A 20,674-nucleotide genomic window follows, 5' to 3' on the forward strand; every position below is an offset into this window, starting at 1 on the left:
CCATCTTGCATGCAGTAGCCATGGATGGCAACAATCAGATCTTGCCTATTATGACAACCCGAAATTTCTATCTTGTAAAGCCAAACAATTCAATCAAAAGTCAAACTTGATTCTTCTATCTTTTAGCATTGTTAAGGGTCTGTTTGAGTGTTCTAAGCCTGGTACATTCAAGGATTGTGTTTTAGGATGTGTTAACTAAAGTTCATTGTGTTGCATTCAAGTCGGAAACTCCATCACAAGGAGTTTATGGTCGCAAACTAGAGTTTACGGTCGTAAACTCTTGGCAGCCGTGAACCTTTCCCTATATAATATACTTCCTTCATTATTTCTTCACTTCTCACATCTTCAAGTCAAGAACACTCATTTATCTCTCAAGTATCATCAGGAACACTTCCTTTTCTCTTCAAATTTGTAAGTGATTCTTCCATTGTTTCTTGATATCCTTCTTGATCTTATGAAACCCTATGATTTCATCCATGGATTCATCTCTTTTGGGTTTAGATCTTCAAATCACCAAGAACACACACTAGTTCTTTGGGTCGCAATCACCCCCTTTAAGCTTCCAAAACGTAAGTATCCTTTCCATATACATGTTTTCCATTAGAAGCACATGATTAGCAACCAAGCATCAACCATATTATGCATGAACATCAAGATTTTACAGTCATAAACCCTTCTAAGTTCATAAGGTGGCCGTAAACCCTTCTTAGTTCATAAGGTGGTCGTGAACCCTTCAAGCCATGGTCGAAAACCCTTCAAGTTCATGTGTTGGTCGTAAAATCCTTGGCCATGAACACTCTTGGGCCGTAAACATATTGGCCGTGAACACCCCTTGGCCGTAAACACACCCTTATGTGGCCGTGAACACTTTTTGTACAATCATATGTGATTGTAACACTTCATTCCAAGTGTTTCCTAGTCCCTACGGATGTTTCCAATACATGATTAGTTGTTATGTACACTAATTATATACATACATGTGTCATTATATGCTTAATAAGATCCGTTTGTGCTCAAGACTTCACTTAACACACTTAGCATCCTAATCGATCTTACATTCGAATCACTCACTACAGGTGAGTTCATACCCCTAAAATTATCTTTTAAATGATTTTAAATCCTTTTAGGGGGGATACAAGAAGAAAACATTATAGTTATAGTATCAATCACATGTGATTTATAACTATCAAACAAGAGGGTTTCTTATACTTCAAAACTATGTTATCAAACAAACTATTTCAAATCATTTTATAAACTGACAACAAGTCATCAATAACTATTCAAATGGTTAAAACTCTTTTATATGATAAACTCTTTATCATTTTACAAAACTCTTTTAAACTTATATATTGTCAAAATCATGTCTATATAGATATAGTTATATAAATAAGGTTGAAAGGGCTTAGGACTGATAACTCGCTTTATTTCCTGTTCCTTGTTTGGTTGTGAACTTAGGGTATTGGTTGTTTGTCCGAGCGTCGTTTAAATCTTAGTTATATATTATGTATATGTATGTAGATATAAAAGTTCTTCCAACCAGTTCAATACCTTTGGGTAGCAAAGGTGTACAAACATGATCAGTCATTCACACAACAGTACTAGTAAACTATAATAGGTATAGTTTAGAGGATTACCACTCACTATTTCTAGAATAATGAAACTTACAAGAGTCAGTTCATACATGAGTCAGTTCAAACATACTATAACGAGAAAAACAAAGAACATACTATAACGAGAAACACAAAGAACATACTACACTAATACAAGAACAATATAAGATTAATGTGAGCCACTACTTCATGGCATGGCAATATACTGATGTGTCATGTTTTGTAACCAGATTCTCCTAGAGGTAGAGCAAGAGTTTGTGTATAGATCTATATGGGATTGACCATCCTACACCTTGTTGCTAGCTATAGTGGGACCTGCAGGTCTACGGGTGACGAATTCCATACCATTTCGACGTCTTCGAACGTGGTGTTTTACTAGTCAATCAAGTATGGTTATAATCTCATCACATTTTACCTTAATTAAACAATTGGTTTAAGGTAGTTAGTACATCGGTAGTTACTATATACAATACTACAGTACATCTTCATTTTCCCATTACATACATATAGTGATCTTCTCACATAAACGGTAATGTAAACTATTTTCTGGTAATGATAATCATACTTGGGAAAAACACTCGCTTTTACAAAAGGACAAACATACAGAACAATCGAGTCTTGGTAGAAGACTACATTTCATTGTAAGTAGAAAATATAGGATTTTCTAGGAGATACAAACATTTACATCAAACACTGACAAACATTTACATCAAACACTTACAAACACTTTCTTCAAACTTATACAAACATTTGACACTAAAATACTTGTGAACTCACCAGCTTAAATGTTGATCTACTCTTTCAAAATAACTTGTATTCTCAGGTCACTAGTAGACAGGTACATTGGACCAGGTTTTGAGAATACGGAGCACATTCAAGACTCATCTTTTATTTTGATTCATATTTTAGTGTCTTTGAAACTATACACATAACACACTTGTATTAAATTATAATATTAATGCAATGGATGATGTTGTTGCTTGTTTACTATTGTGCATTGTTATGATACTATACATGACGACGTCCTCCGTCTCGAACGTTTCCGTCGTTCTGGTTTGGGGGTGTGACAGATTGGTATCAGAGCTTTGTTTATAGTGAATTGAGTATATCAACCCATAAAAGATATACAACTATAAACACATCGGGATTAAAATACTCTGATCAAGAGTTTATACTTTTAAATAATAAAATATTTAACTAAAGTATACATACAAGCATCCATACTAGGATCAATGTCATACTAGAACAGAACAAAACTATTGCGGTTGTTGGACAGCACGAGTAGGCTTGGGGACATATAATCAGATTATATAGCCTGATCAACTTGATGAGAATTGTTATCGAGATTTGAGAAAGCAAAGTTTGATTTCAGTAAATGAAAATTTAGAACACGAAGAGTAAATATTAATCAGATCTCATATTGATAAAGACTGATTACAACATAAGCAAAAAAGAGATATTTGTTACGAAAAAAATCTCTCTCTACTTCTAACCTCAGTCCCTATTTATAGGGAACATGAGTGTACAAAAAATACTAAGTCTAGACATTTCACTTCGCATAAAGATGACTTAGTAAAATAACATAAAATGTGAAACTATACAAAACACTATATTTGACTTTTACAATTTTACATCTACAATCTCCCCCTTTGTAAACAGTCGAAGCTATTCATCCCATAAGCTTTTGAACAGCCGAGTGGATTGTCTTTCGCACTTCTCCATACCAGGAGATCACCTTCTTGAGATCTTTCTTGTCTCCTTCATTGTTCTTCTTGCAATTGTTCATACGAACAATAAAGTGCGTATATTGCGAAGAATTATATCTTTCCACCTCTGAGACTTTAAACAAGAACTTCTTAGGTTTCCCTTTTGTATCTCTTCCTGAAAACACCATGCCGAAAGGTTTCAGGCATATTTCCCCAACAACATATTTTGATAATGCTGATTGAGATAAAGTTTCTTCCCAAGGAACTTTCACTTCTCTTCCCAACACATTAGCCAGTTCTTCATCTGTAAGAGCCAAACAATCGAAGTAATTGTCGATGTATGTCTTCACATGTGCGAAGCATATCTTGAACACTTCAGTCTCAGAGCCTTTGAGTTTATTTTCTTCCATATGCTTCAAAATCAGAGCCACTTGAATTAAATCATTGCAGTTCATCAAAGGAAAATCAGCTACCGTGAAGTTATACTGCTTATTGTCTACTCGGATAACAAAATAACGAAAATTTTGAAGCATGTCTTCAAACAATACATCTTTCTTGATTTTCAGCACCTTTTTGATCTTCATTAAAGACCAAACTTCATCTGGATTCTTCCCCAAGACAGCATGAAATCTGATTTTCATGTGTGTATAATCATCAGGATTATCAAACTTCTCACTAATCTTGTACTGAGCAGTGATGAATAGCATTTCATTGATTGGAAAATCCAGCTGACAATTGTCTGAATTCGCAATATCATAACTTCTCTTTGGCTTCTTCTCGAATTCGTACATTTCCCTCCCCACAACTTTTGACTCTATAGTTTCGTAAGAGTAAAGCTTCGCAGGATCTCCTTTGTTCATTGTGGGAGGATCACTTGCCCTCTGCCTCATAATGCTTTGTATTTGCCACATTCTTTCCAACTCTGCTTCAGCCTCAGCTTTCTTCTCCTCCTTTGATTTTTCATACAATATCCCTTTTCCTTTTCCCACCATATCTGTTTGAGGTTTTGAACTTGAACCTCCTTCTTTTTCTCCAATAACGATTCCTTTGGCAATCGCTTTTGTGGTTATTGTAGTTGAGGAAATTGGCTTCGTAAGTATGGGAAGAGTAGTTTTAAGTTGAGTAGATATAACTTTTCCAACTGTCTTCGCATCCTCTTCTTTACTTAAGCTTTTCTCTCCCCCTTTCACCCCTGTGAAAACAGGTGGGGCACTCCTTGGTAGTAAAGAAGTAAAATTGGCAAGTGGAGCAAGAGCTTTCTGAATTGCTTGTTCTAAAGTATTAATCTTTAGAGACAAGAACTCAGGAGTGAGAATTTGTGTTGTTGAAGATTGCGAAACCACCATTTTAAGCTCAGTCATCAACTTGGTCAGTTGATCAAACTTCTGCTTTGTTTCTTTGTTATGGGCTTCAAGAATAGGAACATCAACAAACTTTTGTACTCTTGAAGAACCTCTGCAATCTGCTTTTGAACTTCAGCATTTTGAGTATGAATATCCTGAAGCTCCTTCGCAAGTTCAGATTTCAACTCTTGAAGCTTATAGTTGACATCTTCCTGAACTTTCTTCACATCTTGTACAAAAAGAACATGATGTTCTTTTGCAACAGCTTTCAAATCCTTGACCTCTGAAGAAAAATTGTTCCCTTGTGCTTGAATGCGAAGTTCATTATTCTTGTCGGATTGATCAACCTTCTCCATAATACGCTTCTCAGCACCTTTGATCATTACATCAACCTCCATAGCTGAAATAGAAGACATCCTGCCAGAATCAACTTGCGACTGAATAATAGCATTCAATTTCTGATTCAGGATTTTAAATTGTTTTCCTGTCATAAGCATATGATCAGGAATATCCTCCTCCTCTGAATCAAAATGAATGTCTTCAATTATCCCTCCAAAGGCACCTCCTTCAGCTTCATTATCAGATAAAGGTTGCGAAGGTTGAGGATTTTCGGGTGATTGAGATGGAAAAAGTTTTGTAAATGGGTTTTGAAGAGCATGATAAAAAATTGATGAGGTGGTGGATAAAGTTGTAAATGGAATTGAAACAATTGGTAATGAAATAGGTAAGGAGATTGGGATTGTGGTTGCAACACTTAGGATAGGTGCCCCCGTATTAGATACGTTGACAACCGTATCAGAAATAGGTACCTCCTCAGAAACTGATTTGGTAGTGACTATTTCGAGTGGTTTGGTGAGTGGTAAGGTGGTAGAGATTTGCGAAGTATGAATGATAGGTAATGAAACATTTACCGTAGATGTCACTGGTGGAGTTTCTGGTACTATTTCTTCATCAGATGATTCATTGCGAATCACCATCTTTCTTCTTTTGATGAGAGTACGTTTCATGTTTTTGGCAACATCTTCAGCTCTTTGTCTTTTCTTTCCTGGAGAAACCGGAGCTGGAATACTGCGAATAGTAACGCCTTTACTGCTTACCTCAGCCTTGCGAATTTTCTTCAATACCCCAGACTTAGAAGGTATTATTTCTTTCTTTGATTCCGATGAAGTTTCTTCAATCTAAATATCTTCATCTTGAACTTGTTGTGAAGATGAACCCTTCGCATCCTTCTTTATGAGCTTCTTCTTCTTTGACGGAGCAACAACATCCAATAATACTCCAGTCTGCTCTGATTGATCAATTGTTCGCAAATATCTCACCAAGACTTTGTGAGTTTGAGATACCTTGTGAAGCATCGCATCTGGAATGCGAGCCACATGAGTAAAAATTGCCTCATCATCTTCTACTGCCTTTGGAAACTGATACAAAGAAAATTCTGCAACTTCAACATCCTCCATTACTGGAATTGCTTCTTTTTCATAGACCTTCTCCAGAATCAAGATCCAATATCTTGCACACGAAATCCCCTTTTCCAAATTTGTGTTTTCGAGACTCTTAACAAATTCCTTCCATAATTGGGTGGCATAATCAACGTTTATATCATAGTATGTGCCCATAACCATGGCATATACTTCCATTCGTCCTCTACCCAGTCCAACTGATCTTCCTGTTAGGCATCTAAGAAAAATTCCAAATAAGAAATTATATATGCACAGCAACCCAGACTTTCGAAAGTCACTGATCTTCTCAAGCTTTGGTTGATGGCCCATCTCGTTGAACATGTGAATGATTTGAGAGTTGACAGGTTTAACAAATGGAGGGTTGTTTGGAATCTGCAAGAATTCAACAAACATCTTCTTGGAAAGTTTGACTCGTTTGTTGTTGATCAAGTTGAATGTGATCACATCCGCTGTATGATTGTATGATGCAGTTGAAGCTGCCAAGGATAACCATGTCATCGGAACAGAGAAGGAACTAAACATGGCAGTAAACAGAGGTGATCGTTTCAGGGCAACGATAAGCATCTTCAAACCTTCAGGATAAGAAGATACATTTGGATCAACGATAGTTTGTGCTTTGGATTTTCATCAGGGATTGAGAAAGAACTTCATCAGTATTGGATTGAGTGGCTGCCATTTTTAGGGTTTGAAAGAGATGAAGTTTGATCAAGATTGAAACTTTGGAGGTTTTTGAGAGTTTTGTTTGCGTAATCGTATATAGTGTTCTTGATCCCCCTTTTATAGTTTACTCAAATTGATTTGAAATTAAAGCGGGATGCATTTAATGTTATCCGATGTGGCACCTTGAAAATCGGATCATGACTGCAAAAGATAACCATGCTTTAAAAAGTAACTGTCACATCTCCTTGAAAACCGGATAGAATACCAACCATCTTGAGTACACAGCCTGTCAAGTTTCCCGTTATAGAATCTGAACCGTTAAAACCCTTCGCATGTAGTCAAGGCTCTTTCACTTTTGGGATGTAAAGTGAAGTCATATGCCAAATTTGCGAAATCATCAGTCTGAGTTGGTTTAACTCAAATCCTCAAGGATTTCGTGTGTGCATTGTGTCAATAGAATAAGATGAGAAACAAAAAATTTGGAATTTTTGTGATGTCAAAAAATTGAATTTGACATGAATGCAGTTAAACCCCAGGCAAAGGTTGCTTCGTTAATCATCAAGAGAGATAATCAACACCTTGTATAGTTTCCCGTGAATTACAATCGAATACTTGTAGAGAAGTATCGAAGGGCTTCTTTTAAAAGACATTTTGGATTGGTTTGAAATTTCATTACATATCAGCCTTAACATAAGGTGATAAATTGTAAATGAAATTACTTGTTTGACCAGTGTAGTCAGTGACAAGTTGGCTTGTCAAAATATTTATCATGACTAGGATTTGCGAATAAAACTTACACAAATCATATTCAAAAGAAAATTTGTTATGGATCTTATTGGGTAACAAACATTGTTGGTTGTGAATATTTGATCAAGACCACACATGCGAATTGAATATGATTTGAAGTTTCGAAATTTTTGATACTGAAACAAAGGTTTCGTAAAAATCTGGAACAAAGTTCCCTGTCAATTCCTTAAGGTTTATGATTTTTGGATTTCACTTACATCACGGACTCATGATGTTAGATCATAAACACAGACTTGTGATTTGTCTAGGTTTTGATTGGTTTGATCAAAGACCTCAAGGACAAATCTCTTCAAAAATTTGGAGTGTAAGAATTGTTTGATATAAAAAGATTGGATAAGAATCGGAGTGTACCTCTGTTATAATGGACAAAACAGAAAACTCTTAACTCATTTGAGAAGAGTAAGGTAGCTCTTTTTGACTTATGCGAATATAAGCCTTTTTGGGAAGAAATTTTCATGTGATAATTTCATTAAGGCTTTCTTTTCACACATAGAGTCTTGTTGAGGCTTTTGGTCTACATACAGCAACATGCTTCTAGGGACATCCTAACTAGTTTTTAAAAGAAATTTAATACCTTCCCGTAGAAACACATAAGTATGACATCTTCGCATTTTAGCCCTGTATTAAATTCTCAGCACACAAAGTTTAAAAAACAAAGAAAACAAAAATATTTTTGTGATTTTTGAATTTTTCAAAAGTAAGAACATAACAAAATAAAATCTTTTTGGATTTTTAATTTTTCAAAATTAAAAACATAACAAAATAAAATCTTTTTGGATTTTTAATTTTTCAAAATTAAAAAAACATAACAAAATAAAATCTTTTTGGATTTTTAATTTTTCAAAAGTTAAAAAAAAAAAAAACTACAAAATTAGTCGTAAACCTTACCTTAGTTGTGATGATCTCAGATGCGAAAAGATGTGGATGCGAAGCCATACGAAGCCTCTGAATGAACAGTAACATCTGAACAAATTTGACTCATAACTGCTGAACAAGACTTTTAGTCATGAGTTTTTGAAATTGAATTCGCATTAATCATCCCCGAACCTACTAAAATTCTAACAAATGATTTTTCATCAAGAGGTTTTGTAAAAATATCAGCAAGTTGTTCAGTTGTTTTAACAAAATGAATTTCAATATTCCCATCTTCCACATGATCTTTGATAAAATGATATCGAAGAGCAATGTGTTTTGTCTTTGAATGTTGTACTGGATTATGACAAATGTGAATTGCACTTTGCGAATCCCAATACAAAGGAATCTTTTTCATGTTTATTGCATAGTCACGAAGTTGACTCTGAATCCAAATAATTTGCGAAGTGCAAGCAGCAGCAATGTATTCTGCCTCAGCGGTTGATATAGCCACACAAGTTTGTTTCTTTGATTGCCAACTCACCAACTTCCCATCCAAAGCCAACTAAGATCATTAGATGCTTTTGATAGTAAACATACAACAGGTTTTCCCACAATTGGTTTGATGTCCAGTGTAAACATATCACCATATCTTTTGTATTTGAGAAGTATTTCATTTGACTTCGCATTTGAAATGATACTTCCATCTTCATTAAATACAACTTGATTTCCAGTACCAACAACAAGTTGTGACACACTTATCAAATTATGTTGAAGTCCTTCAACATAAGCAACTCTGTTCACAGTGAATTTTCTATTTGTGATTTTCCCATAGACTTTCACTTGACACTTGTGATTATTCCCAAATTTGACTACTCTTGCATTTTCCAAGCTTCTATAATCTCGCAAGTTTTCCTTTCTTCCAGTCATATGAAGAGAGCAACCACTATCAATATACCATTTCGAATCATATTGCTCGTCACACATCACCTGCATTTATTGAAAGAATTTAGGAACCCAAGACTTGTTGGGTCCATCATTAGTAGATTGAAACAAATTCTTTGAATTTAAAAACCATGTTTTCACTTTGTTTGTAACAGAATCCATTATATCAACATCATCAGATCTAGATATTGAGATATAGTCATTCAATAGTTTTGGATTTCCATTGATTGTAATCTTATCCTTCACAACATTCACATTTTTGATAACTGGTTTCCATTTTTGAACTGGAACTTGCGAATGATAAGATGATGAACTAGCAGTGGAAGAGTTATTTGCGAACTTGTCAAATGCATTCTTGATTTGTTGCTCTGAAAACTTCCCACTTTGATATTTTCTTCCTTTCCCTTCAAACCATCGATTGATTGTACTTACATCAGATTTTCCTTTTGTATATAAAACTTTGGTCTGTTTTGAAACTGAAGGATTTGGAAAATTTGGTTGTTTTGGTGAAAATTTTATTTTTGCTTGAGTTGAATCTGTCAAACTTGATGAAGTTTTCGTGAATTTGCCAACATTTTGAAACTTTTGATTATTTGCAAATTTTTGCGAATTCTCAAATTTTCAATTGTTGTCATATTTGCGAACATATGGACTTATATCAACAAAATTTGTTTGTTTATTATTTGCGAACATATGGACTTTTATCAACAAAACTTGATTTGGAAAAATGGTTTTATCAGTACATACAAAATTTGGATATACCACTGTGTTGGTTTCCAAATAATGTGCGCCTTTGTCATTTAAAATTTTGTCAAATTCTTTTGTATTTTCAAACACTTGATCAACCACAACTCGTTGAGGTGTTTCATCTGAATCTTTCTTGTCTACTCTGTTTTCTTCATTATCATCTGATTTCCAGCTTTCAACTTCCACATTATCAAACTTACAATGTTGCGAAGTTAAAGGTTTATCAATTTCTTCCTCTACTATCGAATCAACAATAATTTTTTTACCTTTAATCTTAGATGTGATATTAACTATTGACAATTGAGAACAATCTACCTCTTCTTCCTCTTCTATCTCACTGATTTCACTCACATTATCTGAATTTTCATCAATATCAGCATAATTGAATTGAGAGGCAAGAGTTGAATTTTCTGTTTTCTTTAAGATATTCACTTGTTCACTCTTTGTCAAACTTTCATTGACAATGTTAATTAACTCATCAGCATTCAAAAATTCATCAATTTTGACAATACCATATGTATATCTATCATCAGGTATTTTGTCAAATTGAGCAATTGTACTTTCACAATCATAAGAAACAACATCAACTTTTTCACGTTCATATTCAAGAAAAGGTAACAGTTTCCTATGTTGTTCTTTGCTAATGTTAGAAGAATGATGTAAAGCAGTTAATTTTGCATATAGCCATTTGGCAGAATTACAATATATGTTCCTTTGTGCTAGCAACAACCTAACATCATTTGTAAGATTATTCCTATCACAATCTATATTTTTGATCTGCATTTCAAGTTTTTCTACTCTGCTCCTCTTTATTTCTAATTCTCTCCGTGTCTCACCTAGTTGCATACTTAATTTTTGAGCTTCAGTACTAGCAGACACAATAACAGAATCAAAATAAGCCACAGTTTCATCAAATGAAACAATTTCAGTATCATAAGCAGATAAAGGAATATTAAAAGATTCAAGTATTGCACGTACCTTGGTTGTCATGGGTGATTTGTCCGTGGATTTGGATATGAAGCACCTTCTTGAAATTTCCTCTTCGCAATCTTCAAAACTTGCGAACATTGCTCCATGTGTGGGATGCCTCATTTCCTCATCATCAGATCCTGAAGACCAGATCTGATACGTACCACTTTCTTCATTATCAGTTTCACCCTTCGCAACCAAAGACACTCATTTGGTCTTAGCACGTATCTCTTCAATCTTTTCAGAGTAGTATGCTTCATCTTTAACTTTTTCCTTCTTCTCTTCTTTCTCATCAGCTTTCTCCAATTTCTTCCTCTCCCCCCCTCCAGTTTTTGTGACTGCATTCTTCACATCACTAGCCTTTCCTTTTGGATTAAAAGGCTTTTTGAAAAACTTCTTAACTCTGTTGTTTGAATAGAATGCCACAGCTTCATCATCAGAGTTCATAAAAAATCCTTCATCATCTGAACCATCTTTTTCATTAACATCAGTTTCTGATACCTTTGAAACAAGAGACAAAGGACCTCCAATACTTTGTTTTGATTCTTCATACATTTTTGAAACTTCACATTCATGTGTTTTCAGTTGATTGTAGAGATCATTCAATTTAGTTGTATCAAAAATCTGTTGATTCTTAATCATCATGCTCACACTTCGCCATTCCTTGCGAAGACCCATAATGAAAGTTAAATTGAACTCCATGAGAGACCTAGTGATTCCATACCTATTGCAGCGAAACATAAGCTCATTCAGACGATCATAGTAATTTTCAAGAGTTTCTGCATCCTTTTGTCTGAATTCCTTCAGTTCAACTAGACATTGCTTCATAGAGTTGATCTTCGTCTTTTCGCTACCTTGATACTTCTCTTTTAGAGTATTCCAGATGTCCTTTGCTGTTTTACAACTACGAATGTAATTATAAACCACAGGAGGAAGAGCACCTCTTAGTTCCCTCATGCACCTCTTTTCGTTATTCTTCAACCGTTTTTCTTGATCAGCAACTTCAGTAGATGTAATAGATGGACCAATTGGTTGAACATTAACAGGAGCTTGCACTGTTCCATCGATACAATTCCAAAGTTCTTCATCAATTCCATTTAAGTAATCTTCCATTCTATCAGCCCACTGATCATAGTATTCTGGAATTAACATCAGAATTTTGGTTGAAGAACCAAGCAAGTGAGAAAAGGAAGTCATTGTATTCATGTTGAAGTTCGCCATTGATGAACACAGAAATTTTCAGAAAGCTTGAAAAACTTGATGAAATTGAGAATTTGATCAATTGAATTGATCACAAATCACTAATCGATTACTCGATTTAACAATTCAAAAACAGAATCAATTCAAATCTGAAGATTAAATGTGATTTTCAAAACCAAAATGCGCGGAAAATTTTGAGTAAAGTTGCAACTCAAAAAGCAAATGATTCTAACACGAAAATCAGATCGAAGCAGTTTGAATCCTGCTCTGATACCAATTGATGAGAATTGTTATCGAGATTTGAGAAAGCAAAGTTTGATTTCAGTAAATGAAAATTTAGAACACGAAGAGTAAATATTAATCAGATCTCATATTGATAAAGACTAATTACAACATAAGCAGAAAAGAGATATATGTTACGAAAAAAATCTCTCTCTACTTCTAACCTCAGTCCCTATTTATAGGGAACATGAGTGTACAAAAAATATACTAAGTCTAGACATTTCACTTCGCATAAAGATGACTTAGTAAAATAACATAAAATGCGAAACTATACAAAACACTATATTCGACTTTTACAATTTTACATCTACACAACTATATCTTTCCTGGAAGTGATTAGCATGTGCCTAGGAATGGTTGTGGTGTTGCAGCAAGTCTAAAAACTTACCGACACTACTACAATGAAAACTTTAGAACATAACATAAACTTAAAATACTATAGAAGTATTTTGTGTTACTATAATTACTTATTTGAGAACTAAAATGTCTTTGTTAGTATGTCAATAGTTGTTGAGTGGATACGCTAAGGTTATATGTGACTTGGGTGTCATAGAATTAGAATATGTGATCTTTGTTTTATTTCCTATTCCTTGTTTGGTTGTGGACTTAGAGTTAGGGTCACTTATTCGAAGGTCTATTCTGTTTTGATTACATATGACTGGTATGCACTACTCGAGTATTGAAGTAGCTGGTAAGGATCATCCTATATTTATCTTAACTAGTACGTCTATTAACTATTTCTTTTACCCCTATTCTCGCATAGATAACATGGCTAGATTCCATCTCCCCGGCGACCCGTACTTTCCCAACCAAGGAAATGGTAAATGGCTCGATGCGGAGCCAGAAGAGAATCATGCAATTCCTTTAGATGATGACTTCGCAGAAAACTTCCCGGAGGATTCTGACTCCGAGCTAGAAGTCAATGATCTACCCCTAGTGGCTCCAATCCCAAATCCTAACCCTTGTTCGGCTTTTCAAGGCCCGTCACCTTTGTGGGCGGAGAACTTGGGCAAATGGAGTCAAGAGCAGGGTCAACCCTTACCCTACAACGGGGAAAAAAGCTTTTACAATTTGAGTGAAGGAGGCTCAGCAGACAGAATCCTGCCTATTCTGGTTCGCAGGGTTGCTCGAAATAATGAGCAGGGTAGGGCAGCCATCAACCGAGTCATGGAAGTTGATGTCGATGCGGGAGTCAATACAGTCCGCATTCGCCATCTACAAGCTGCTCATGGAAGAACTCTAGACCATGATGAGGTCCTGTAGAGAAAACTTACTGCAACCAAAGCTGAAGTCAGGGAACTTCGAGCACGTCAGGCAACGTTCGAAAGGCGTATGCTGGAAATGGAGCGTCATCTGGCAGAATCAAAGGCTCATCCGAGCGGTTCTCGTCGCAAGTAGAGTCTACTCTACTTTGTCTTTTGGACATAATTAGGTCTATGTATAGACTCTAGTATTAATTTCCCGCTTATTTTAAGACCTTGAACCCTCAGTCTATCAGGTCTTAGTTCTGTCAAATTTTCTCTTTATGGTTTGATGTAAGACCTACTCCTAGGTCATTTTCCCGAACTTGTTACATCTTTAATGCTGATGTTATTGACATACATCTAATCTTTTGGGAAATCTTTATCCAAATGCTTTCATCCTTCTATTATTAGATCTCTATTTCAATCATACTCTCACCTGTTTTGTCGAGCTATGGCGACTTAGTCCATGGACCACTCTCATTATATTCACAATCATACTCTCACCTGTTTTGTCGGGCTATGGCGACTTAGGGAAGAAAAATAAGTATACCGCTGAGATTCCTTTGGCAAGAAGAAAGTCTTCAAGTGATATCCTCACTAGCTCACCATCAATCAAGAAATCAAATGGTTCATGTTTCCAATCATCGTTTCCTAAACAAAAGTTAAGGTTAGATGACTTAAATGTGTAAAAACTAATCGGTGAACAACTAACTTATAGCATTGAATCATTGATCTTCAAATTGCAAATAATTTCATGGAACTGTTACCGAAGTTCATGCTGTTTTTACACAAGCAGAACTTAAGTTTTACTGGTGGAAAAATGGTTCAAGTCAGGCTAAGCAGAAACGTAGTGCAAAGACCTTTTTACAAACTTCTTAAAGGGGGAGAGCGACAGGACGACTTCAAGGAGAACGTCGAGACGCCATCAGTTTGGAGCGCGAGGCCAGCAAAGCTTGCTGCAGAGGAGATCCGGTAACTGTTATGAATGTGGAGGAGTGGGGCATTTTTCTCGTTACTGCCCCAATGTTCAGACGGACGACCTTGGGACTTTATGTTCATAATGATGTCATGCTTGCCTTTGGTACTCCGGAGAAGCAAATCTTAATCGAACCTATATTTGCTCAATGGATATAATCTGCTCATGGTAAAACTTCATATGGGTTCGATATACTTTTATCTTCAACGAATGGCCCATGCCCATCCAGAGCAGCACATGTTCCTTCCATCGTCTGATCTCCTCCTGAGACTTCTGAGCCTCCTAGGATACTGTCGTAAGCCGCAGCCACAGGATTAATATGTGGAAATGGCAAGTACACACTGTGCAACACGATCTTGACGTTGCGGATGACATCCGGCACCTTAATCCTCACATAGTTCATCCTCATCAGCGCCGAGGTCAAACCTCCACCGGCACCAGAGGTTGTGATAAGCAGCAATTTGCCTCGTTCCAATGTCGGCGGAGCAGTCCCCACCGGAAGCTTCTCCAGATCCGTGATCGACAAGAAATGGTTCGGCACAATGTGGAACCTGCCTATGCTAAGCCTTTACTACCTACCCTTACCTGTCCGCCTTGAACTACTGCGCCTGCGCATACCTTTTCTTGCTCCATCCAGAAGGTAGCTTGAACTGGCATTGTACAGATAGATAGCCCCACAAATTCCGATTTCTATTTTTGTTTGTATTAAAGTGTTGGTAGCTTCTAGCCTCGAGCTGGAAAGTCTCATCGGAAAGAATTTGAACTAATTGTGCCACAGTTGAGCGTTTCTGTCCAATCGCTACATAGACACAATACAATGTCTCACTCTCAGAGGTGCTCCTTGAGTTCATTTGCTTTGGGTTTAATATGGTATCGATAGCAATAGCTGTTTTTCCAGTTTGTCGGTCCCCGATTATAAGTTCTCGTTGACCACGACCTATAGGAACCAGGCTATCTACCGCTTTTAACCCAGTTTGCATAGGCTCGTGCACATATTTACGTTCAATAATCCCAGGGGCTTTCACTTCGACACGTCTTCGCTCGTGATCTCTTAGAGCCCCTCTTCCATCAATAGGTACTCCCAAGGCGTCGACCACACGCCCTAGCATAGCCTTTCCCGTAGGGACATCCACAATAGAGCCAGTGCGCTTGACAAGATCTCCTTCTTTAATAGCAGTATCACTACCAAAGACCCCTCCCAACGCCAACTAACAAGTGCTGATCAATAGAGGCATAGGTGCATCCAAAAGAGAAGTTCACATCCCGATCGCTTTCATCCGTGTAAAGAGTCTCGAATCACTTTGTACCCATCTCCATGATTTCCTTGGCATCATATGACCATTCCCCATTATCAAGCTTTATAGCTTCAACCGTCATTCCAGGATTTGCAGTCCGATACATTTCCATTATGTTACCTAGCCAGGTTTGTTTGGCATCTATGCCCCTTGCCCTCCAAACAGTATGGGAGCCTTTCAGCTCGTACTACTCACACTCCTAGATCTTCACGGAACCTCCTCCACCATAGTGTGAGCTGGGAGCAGCTCCAAAAAGCGAGGCCTACTTAAATAAGTAATGAGCTTTCAACAACGTTAACAACACTACGAAAAAAGTAAACTATGGTTGCCCACTGATCTGATCATAGGTGAAATCCAACCCCTTCTCTGCTCCTTTCCTGACCCTTTCTAAGCTCTTGGATCCTGCCCTGCGCCTCTCTAGGCTTCGCTATCGCTCATGACTGGTATATGGATCTCTCTATGTAGTGGTCGACCTTCTAGAAGCTTCGCCAGAAGCGACTAGTCGGACCTGATTGAAGAAGGCTATTAACCACAGACGAAAGACCCTTCCTTGTGAGGGTAGAAGGGAGGGCAATGGTTGTCGTCGGAGCTTTGAACGACGGTTTAAGCTTCGTAATGAATCGCACCTGTACTCTTCTTGAAACATCTTCAACATCTCCATCGATATCCATCTGAAAACGCAGTTTAGCTGCAATTAACAGTGAATTGTTCAAGAACTCGGCGCTGGAAAAATCGACAACAGCACGAACACGAATGAAAGAAGAAAGAGAAAAGAAAAAACACGAACCTTAGATGTGGGGGCGAAGGAAAATCGACAGCTCCGGTGTTGCTATGGGCTGCGACGATCTCCGGTGAGGATATGGCTAACGGCGACAAGCAGGGATGCGCTTGAGGAGTGGCAGAAGCAGCGATGGATTGGAGGCGTTCTGTTTGTGTCGATGTATAAGGTTTAGGTTAAGGGTATAGTGGTCAAATTTTCTAAACGGTGAAATAAGGAGTTTTGGTGAAACAAAGAGTTTTTAATAGGTCAAATATAAGTGATTTATTAAAAATGGTTGGAAAAATGATTTGTGTGGTTTTTTTTATCATTTAGCGTGTTTATAAAGTAAAGCTCTCTGTTTATTGATACAGAAAATGGTACAAAATATATATACAGTAGAATGGAAAATACATGCCTAACTATACGGCACTATCCAACGATATACAATAGAATAGGAACGGTAAATTGAATACTTCAACATATACTGAACACGTGGTTATTAGCCCCCGGCAAGCTGAAGGTTGTGGCAAACTTGAAGCTTGGAACGAAGCAGTTGTACTTTATCCTTTGACAGTGGTTTGGTGAATATGTCAGCCAACTGGTCAACTGAGGAGATATAACAAATTTTTAGTGCTCCGGTCTCAATTTGTTCTCGAATGAAGTGAAAGTCTAAGGCGATGTGCTTGGATCTTGTGCTGATGACAGGATTTTTGCTCATAAATATGGCACCTACGTTGTCACAAAGGAGTTGTGGTGGCTGCAGAATAGGAGCATGTAGTTCTTTGATTAACTGTTTGAGCCATAATAACTCAGTTGTTGTGTATGCTAAGGACCGGTATTTTGCCTCGGTACTTGACCGTGCGATGACGCGTTGCTTTCTCGAGGTCCAACTGATAAGGTTTGAGCCATGAAAGATTGCATATCCGTATTGAGACCGACTGTCCTCGTGGTTTAAGATCCAACCGGCATCCAGGTAGGCAAGAAGAGAGTCAACTTTTGTTGGTCAGAAATGTAGACAATGATGTATTGTTCCTTTTAGATAACGAAGGATGCGTTTTGTAGCTTGCTAATGTTGAACGGTTGGGGAGTGCATGAATTGACATACGCGATTGACTGCATATGTAATATCCTGCTTATCCGATGAAAAATATGTGAACACATATAACAAGTTAAATGGTTAAATGTGTACAAAAATAAAGAAGTTACCTAAATATGAACAAAACGACAAAGATGACTACCCTGATAAGTCATTTACCCTAACGTTTTTTTAAGTGGAACCGATAACTCATTCATTTAAGCTTTGTCAGAACACATATGATAAGTTAAATGGTTAAATGTATACAAAAATAAAGAATTTACCTAAATATAAACAAAACGACAAATATGACTGCCTTGATAAATCATTTACCCTAACATTTTTTTAAATGGAACCGATGACTCGTTCATTTAAGCTCAAAACACCTTTTTAGTAATATCTAATATTAATAATGAGGTTTCTTTTCCTGTTTTACATTTTTTTTGCTTTATCTTTGTAAGAATTACATTAAAATCCCTTCACAATATTCTATTATTTTTTAAGCCGTCATATTTTGCATTACCTAAAATTGTGAAAATGTAAGTAAGAGTGACAATCGGCAAAACCATAGGCTAGCAAAACAAACCCTACTTTACAAAACATTAGCAAAATTTATTAGTAGAATGTATTCAAATTTATCATATGTTGCTAATGTGGAACCGATTATTATGGGATGTCAAATCTTATGCTTTAATGCACATTATTCTAGCAATTGGAATAAATAAGTACAACGAACTTAGGAAAACAAAAATCAAGCAACATTAAGAGCAATTGACCCTTGAACTCCGATTGTAACAGAGTATGAGAAGTAGATATTGGCATTCATGCATCCACAAAGATATAATGATTACTTCACATAGATGACTTCATGTGTATGTATATACGAAACTCGAGACGTTTCTTGTTGGAATGTAAGTATCAGTACCAGAGAGATGAGCAGGCCCGACACATGGGGGTGGGCAAGCTGGGCGACGGCCCATGGCCCATCATTGGATTGAGCCCCAAAAAAATGGACGTTAATAGTTATATATAATTAATGTTACATTTTAAACGAACATAAATACAAATCAACTAGAAAAGACGTTGTCTCTGTTTAGTCTTTGTACGTGTCTTGAGTTCAATTCTTGTAGTTAACGTGGCCCAAATGTTGGCTTTTTGAATTTAGATTAACTGTTTTAAACCTTTGATATGCTGGCCCAAATGTTGGTTTACATATTTAATGACAATTAGTTTAGACTTTCCGCACTTAAATTATTTTTTAATATCATACATAATTATAAATTATCAAGTCTATTTATTTTCTTATTAAATAAAAGTTAACTATTTATCCATTTTTGATAAAAATCATACTCACCAAAAATTTATAAAATGAGTTTTATTCAAGAGGGCCAGTTTTAGAACTTGACAATAGTTTATTTTTAAAAAAATTTGTTTATATTTAATTATTATTTTTTAACCGAAAAATATAATTCACTTCTAAATTATTTTTAATTTTATCTATGTTTTAAATAAGACGTAAACTCTCCATCTCAAAAAAGAAAGGAAAACATTTGATACAGTTGCACTAGAATCAATTTGTTTTTCGAAGGACCCATTTTTGTTTTTGCCCCGGGCCCAAAATATACTTGGAACGGCCCTGGAGACGAGAAGACTACCTGGAGACTTACTTTGAGAGATGTTTTCTTGTCGGAGCGAAAGGTGATGGTTTTTGGGAGGTGTGGGTGTTAATGGGCAGTTCGATTCGGGTAATAATAAAATTGTGAACCGTGAACACGGGACGGTGTCCTCACTTGACCGACCAACTATTTAAACTGAACCATTAGGAAGCAGGTAACCGCGGTACGGTTCACGAGTACCTGTTAGAGACAAATAGGAAAATCAAACTTATTAAAAATTATAAATTACAACTACACCATTAAAAAAATCATTCACAAATAAAATATTCAACAAGACACAATGTACAACGTCCACTGAATGAAAATGAAAAAAAAAAAACCCATCCATTTAACACATCAATAATTCATTTGACCATAGCAAATCAGCTCCAAATATATTTGAAGGAGGTATAAAATAAGTTGAAGTATTCACGAGAATTCAATACTTATTTCTGCACTTTATAAAATTAAAAATAAACTTTTTTAGCCGTCTTTGTTCATTGGAATGATGATAATGGACTCTTTGATAAAATCTGAATTTTTAAGATTTTAAATTTTTAACATGTTATATGGTTGGAAACTATGTTATATGGTTGGAAACCGTAAATTATTGTTTTGAATGATGAAAATAACTATTTTACGTATTTATATTATTTTTTGCTGACTTTAATATTTTTTTTTATAAAATAATTGAATCAATTTCTTGAATGATTATTAAAAAAATAAACACTATAAAATCCAAATTAAAAATAAATAAAAAGTAAACAAAAATCTCATTTCAAGTAATAGATGCACACAATAAGTTATAATTTATATCAAGAAAAGTTTCAAAGTAATATATATATATATATATATATATATATATATATATATATATATATATATATATATGGATAGGTTCATTTGAGACCACTTATATTTTGTGAGACCGTGAGACGCATTTGTTTATTTTTTTTAATTTTTTTTATTTTTTTTTATTTTTTTTAGTTAATTCATGTTCCGAAAATAATATTTAAAAAAAGAATTTTTGATTTTTCCATGTATTTTGCATTTTAAAATTATTTTTAGAATATGTACAGTGTAATATT

The 20,674-nt window shown here is 35.8% G+C and overlaps 1 protein-coding gene across 1 annotated transcript; it reads right to left on the reverse strand.

The window, feature by feature from the left end:
• Positions 1–15,400: 15,400 nt before the first annotated feature.
• LOC145099756 (ATP synthase subunit alpha, mitochondrial-like) lies at positions 15,401–16,208 on the reverse strand. The gene is made up of 2 exons (XM_079037269.1): positions 16,109–16,208; positions 15,401–15,996 (listed from the first exon to the last, which is right to left on the reverse strand). Exons 1-2 carry the CDS (start codon positions 16,206–16,208, stop codon positions 15,401–15,403), a joined length of 696 nt encoding a protein of 231 aa, XP_078893395.1.
• Between the last annotated feature and the right edge of the window lie 4,466 nt (positions 16,209–20,674).

This window comes from Lactuca serriola, chromosome 4 (assembly GCF_051521515.1).
Source record: "Lactuca serriola cultivar US96UC23 chromosome 4, Lser_US96UC23_V15, whole genome shotgun sequence".
NCBI classification, from domain to species: Eukaryota; Viridiplantae; Streptophyta; class Magnoliopsida; order Asterales; family Asteraceae; genus Lactuca; species Lactuca serriola.

What these genes read in the sequence shown, in the direction of transcription:
- LOC145099756 (XM_079037269.1), bottom strand. Translation starts at nt 16,208, where the DNA reads ATGGAAATGTATCGGACTGCAAATCCTGGAATGACGGTTGAAGCTATA. An exon ending in CAAGGAAATCATGGAGATGG is followed by an intron (nt 15,997 to 16,108) that starts GTACAAAGTGAT and finishes TGGCGTTGGGAG; the next exon opens with GGGTCTTTGGTAGTGATACT.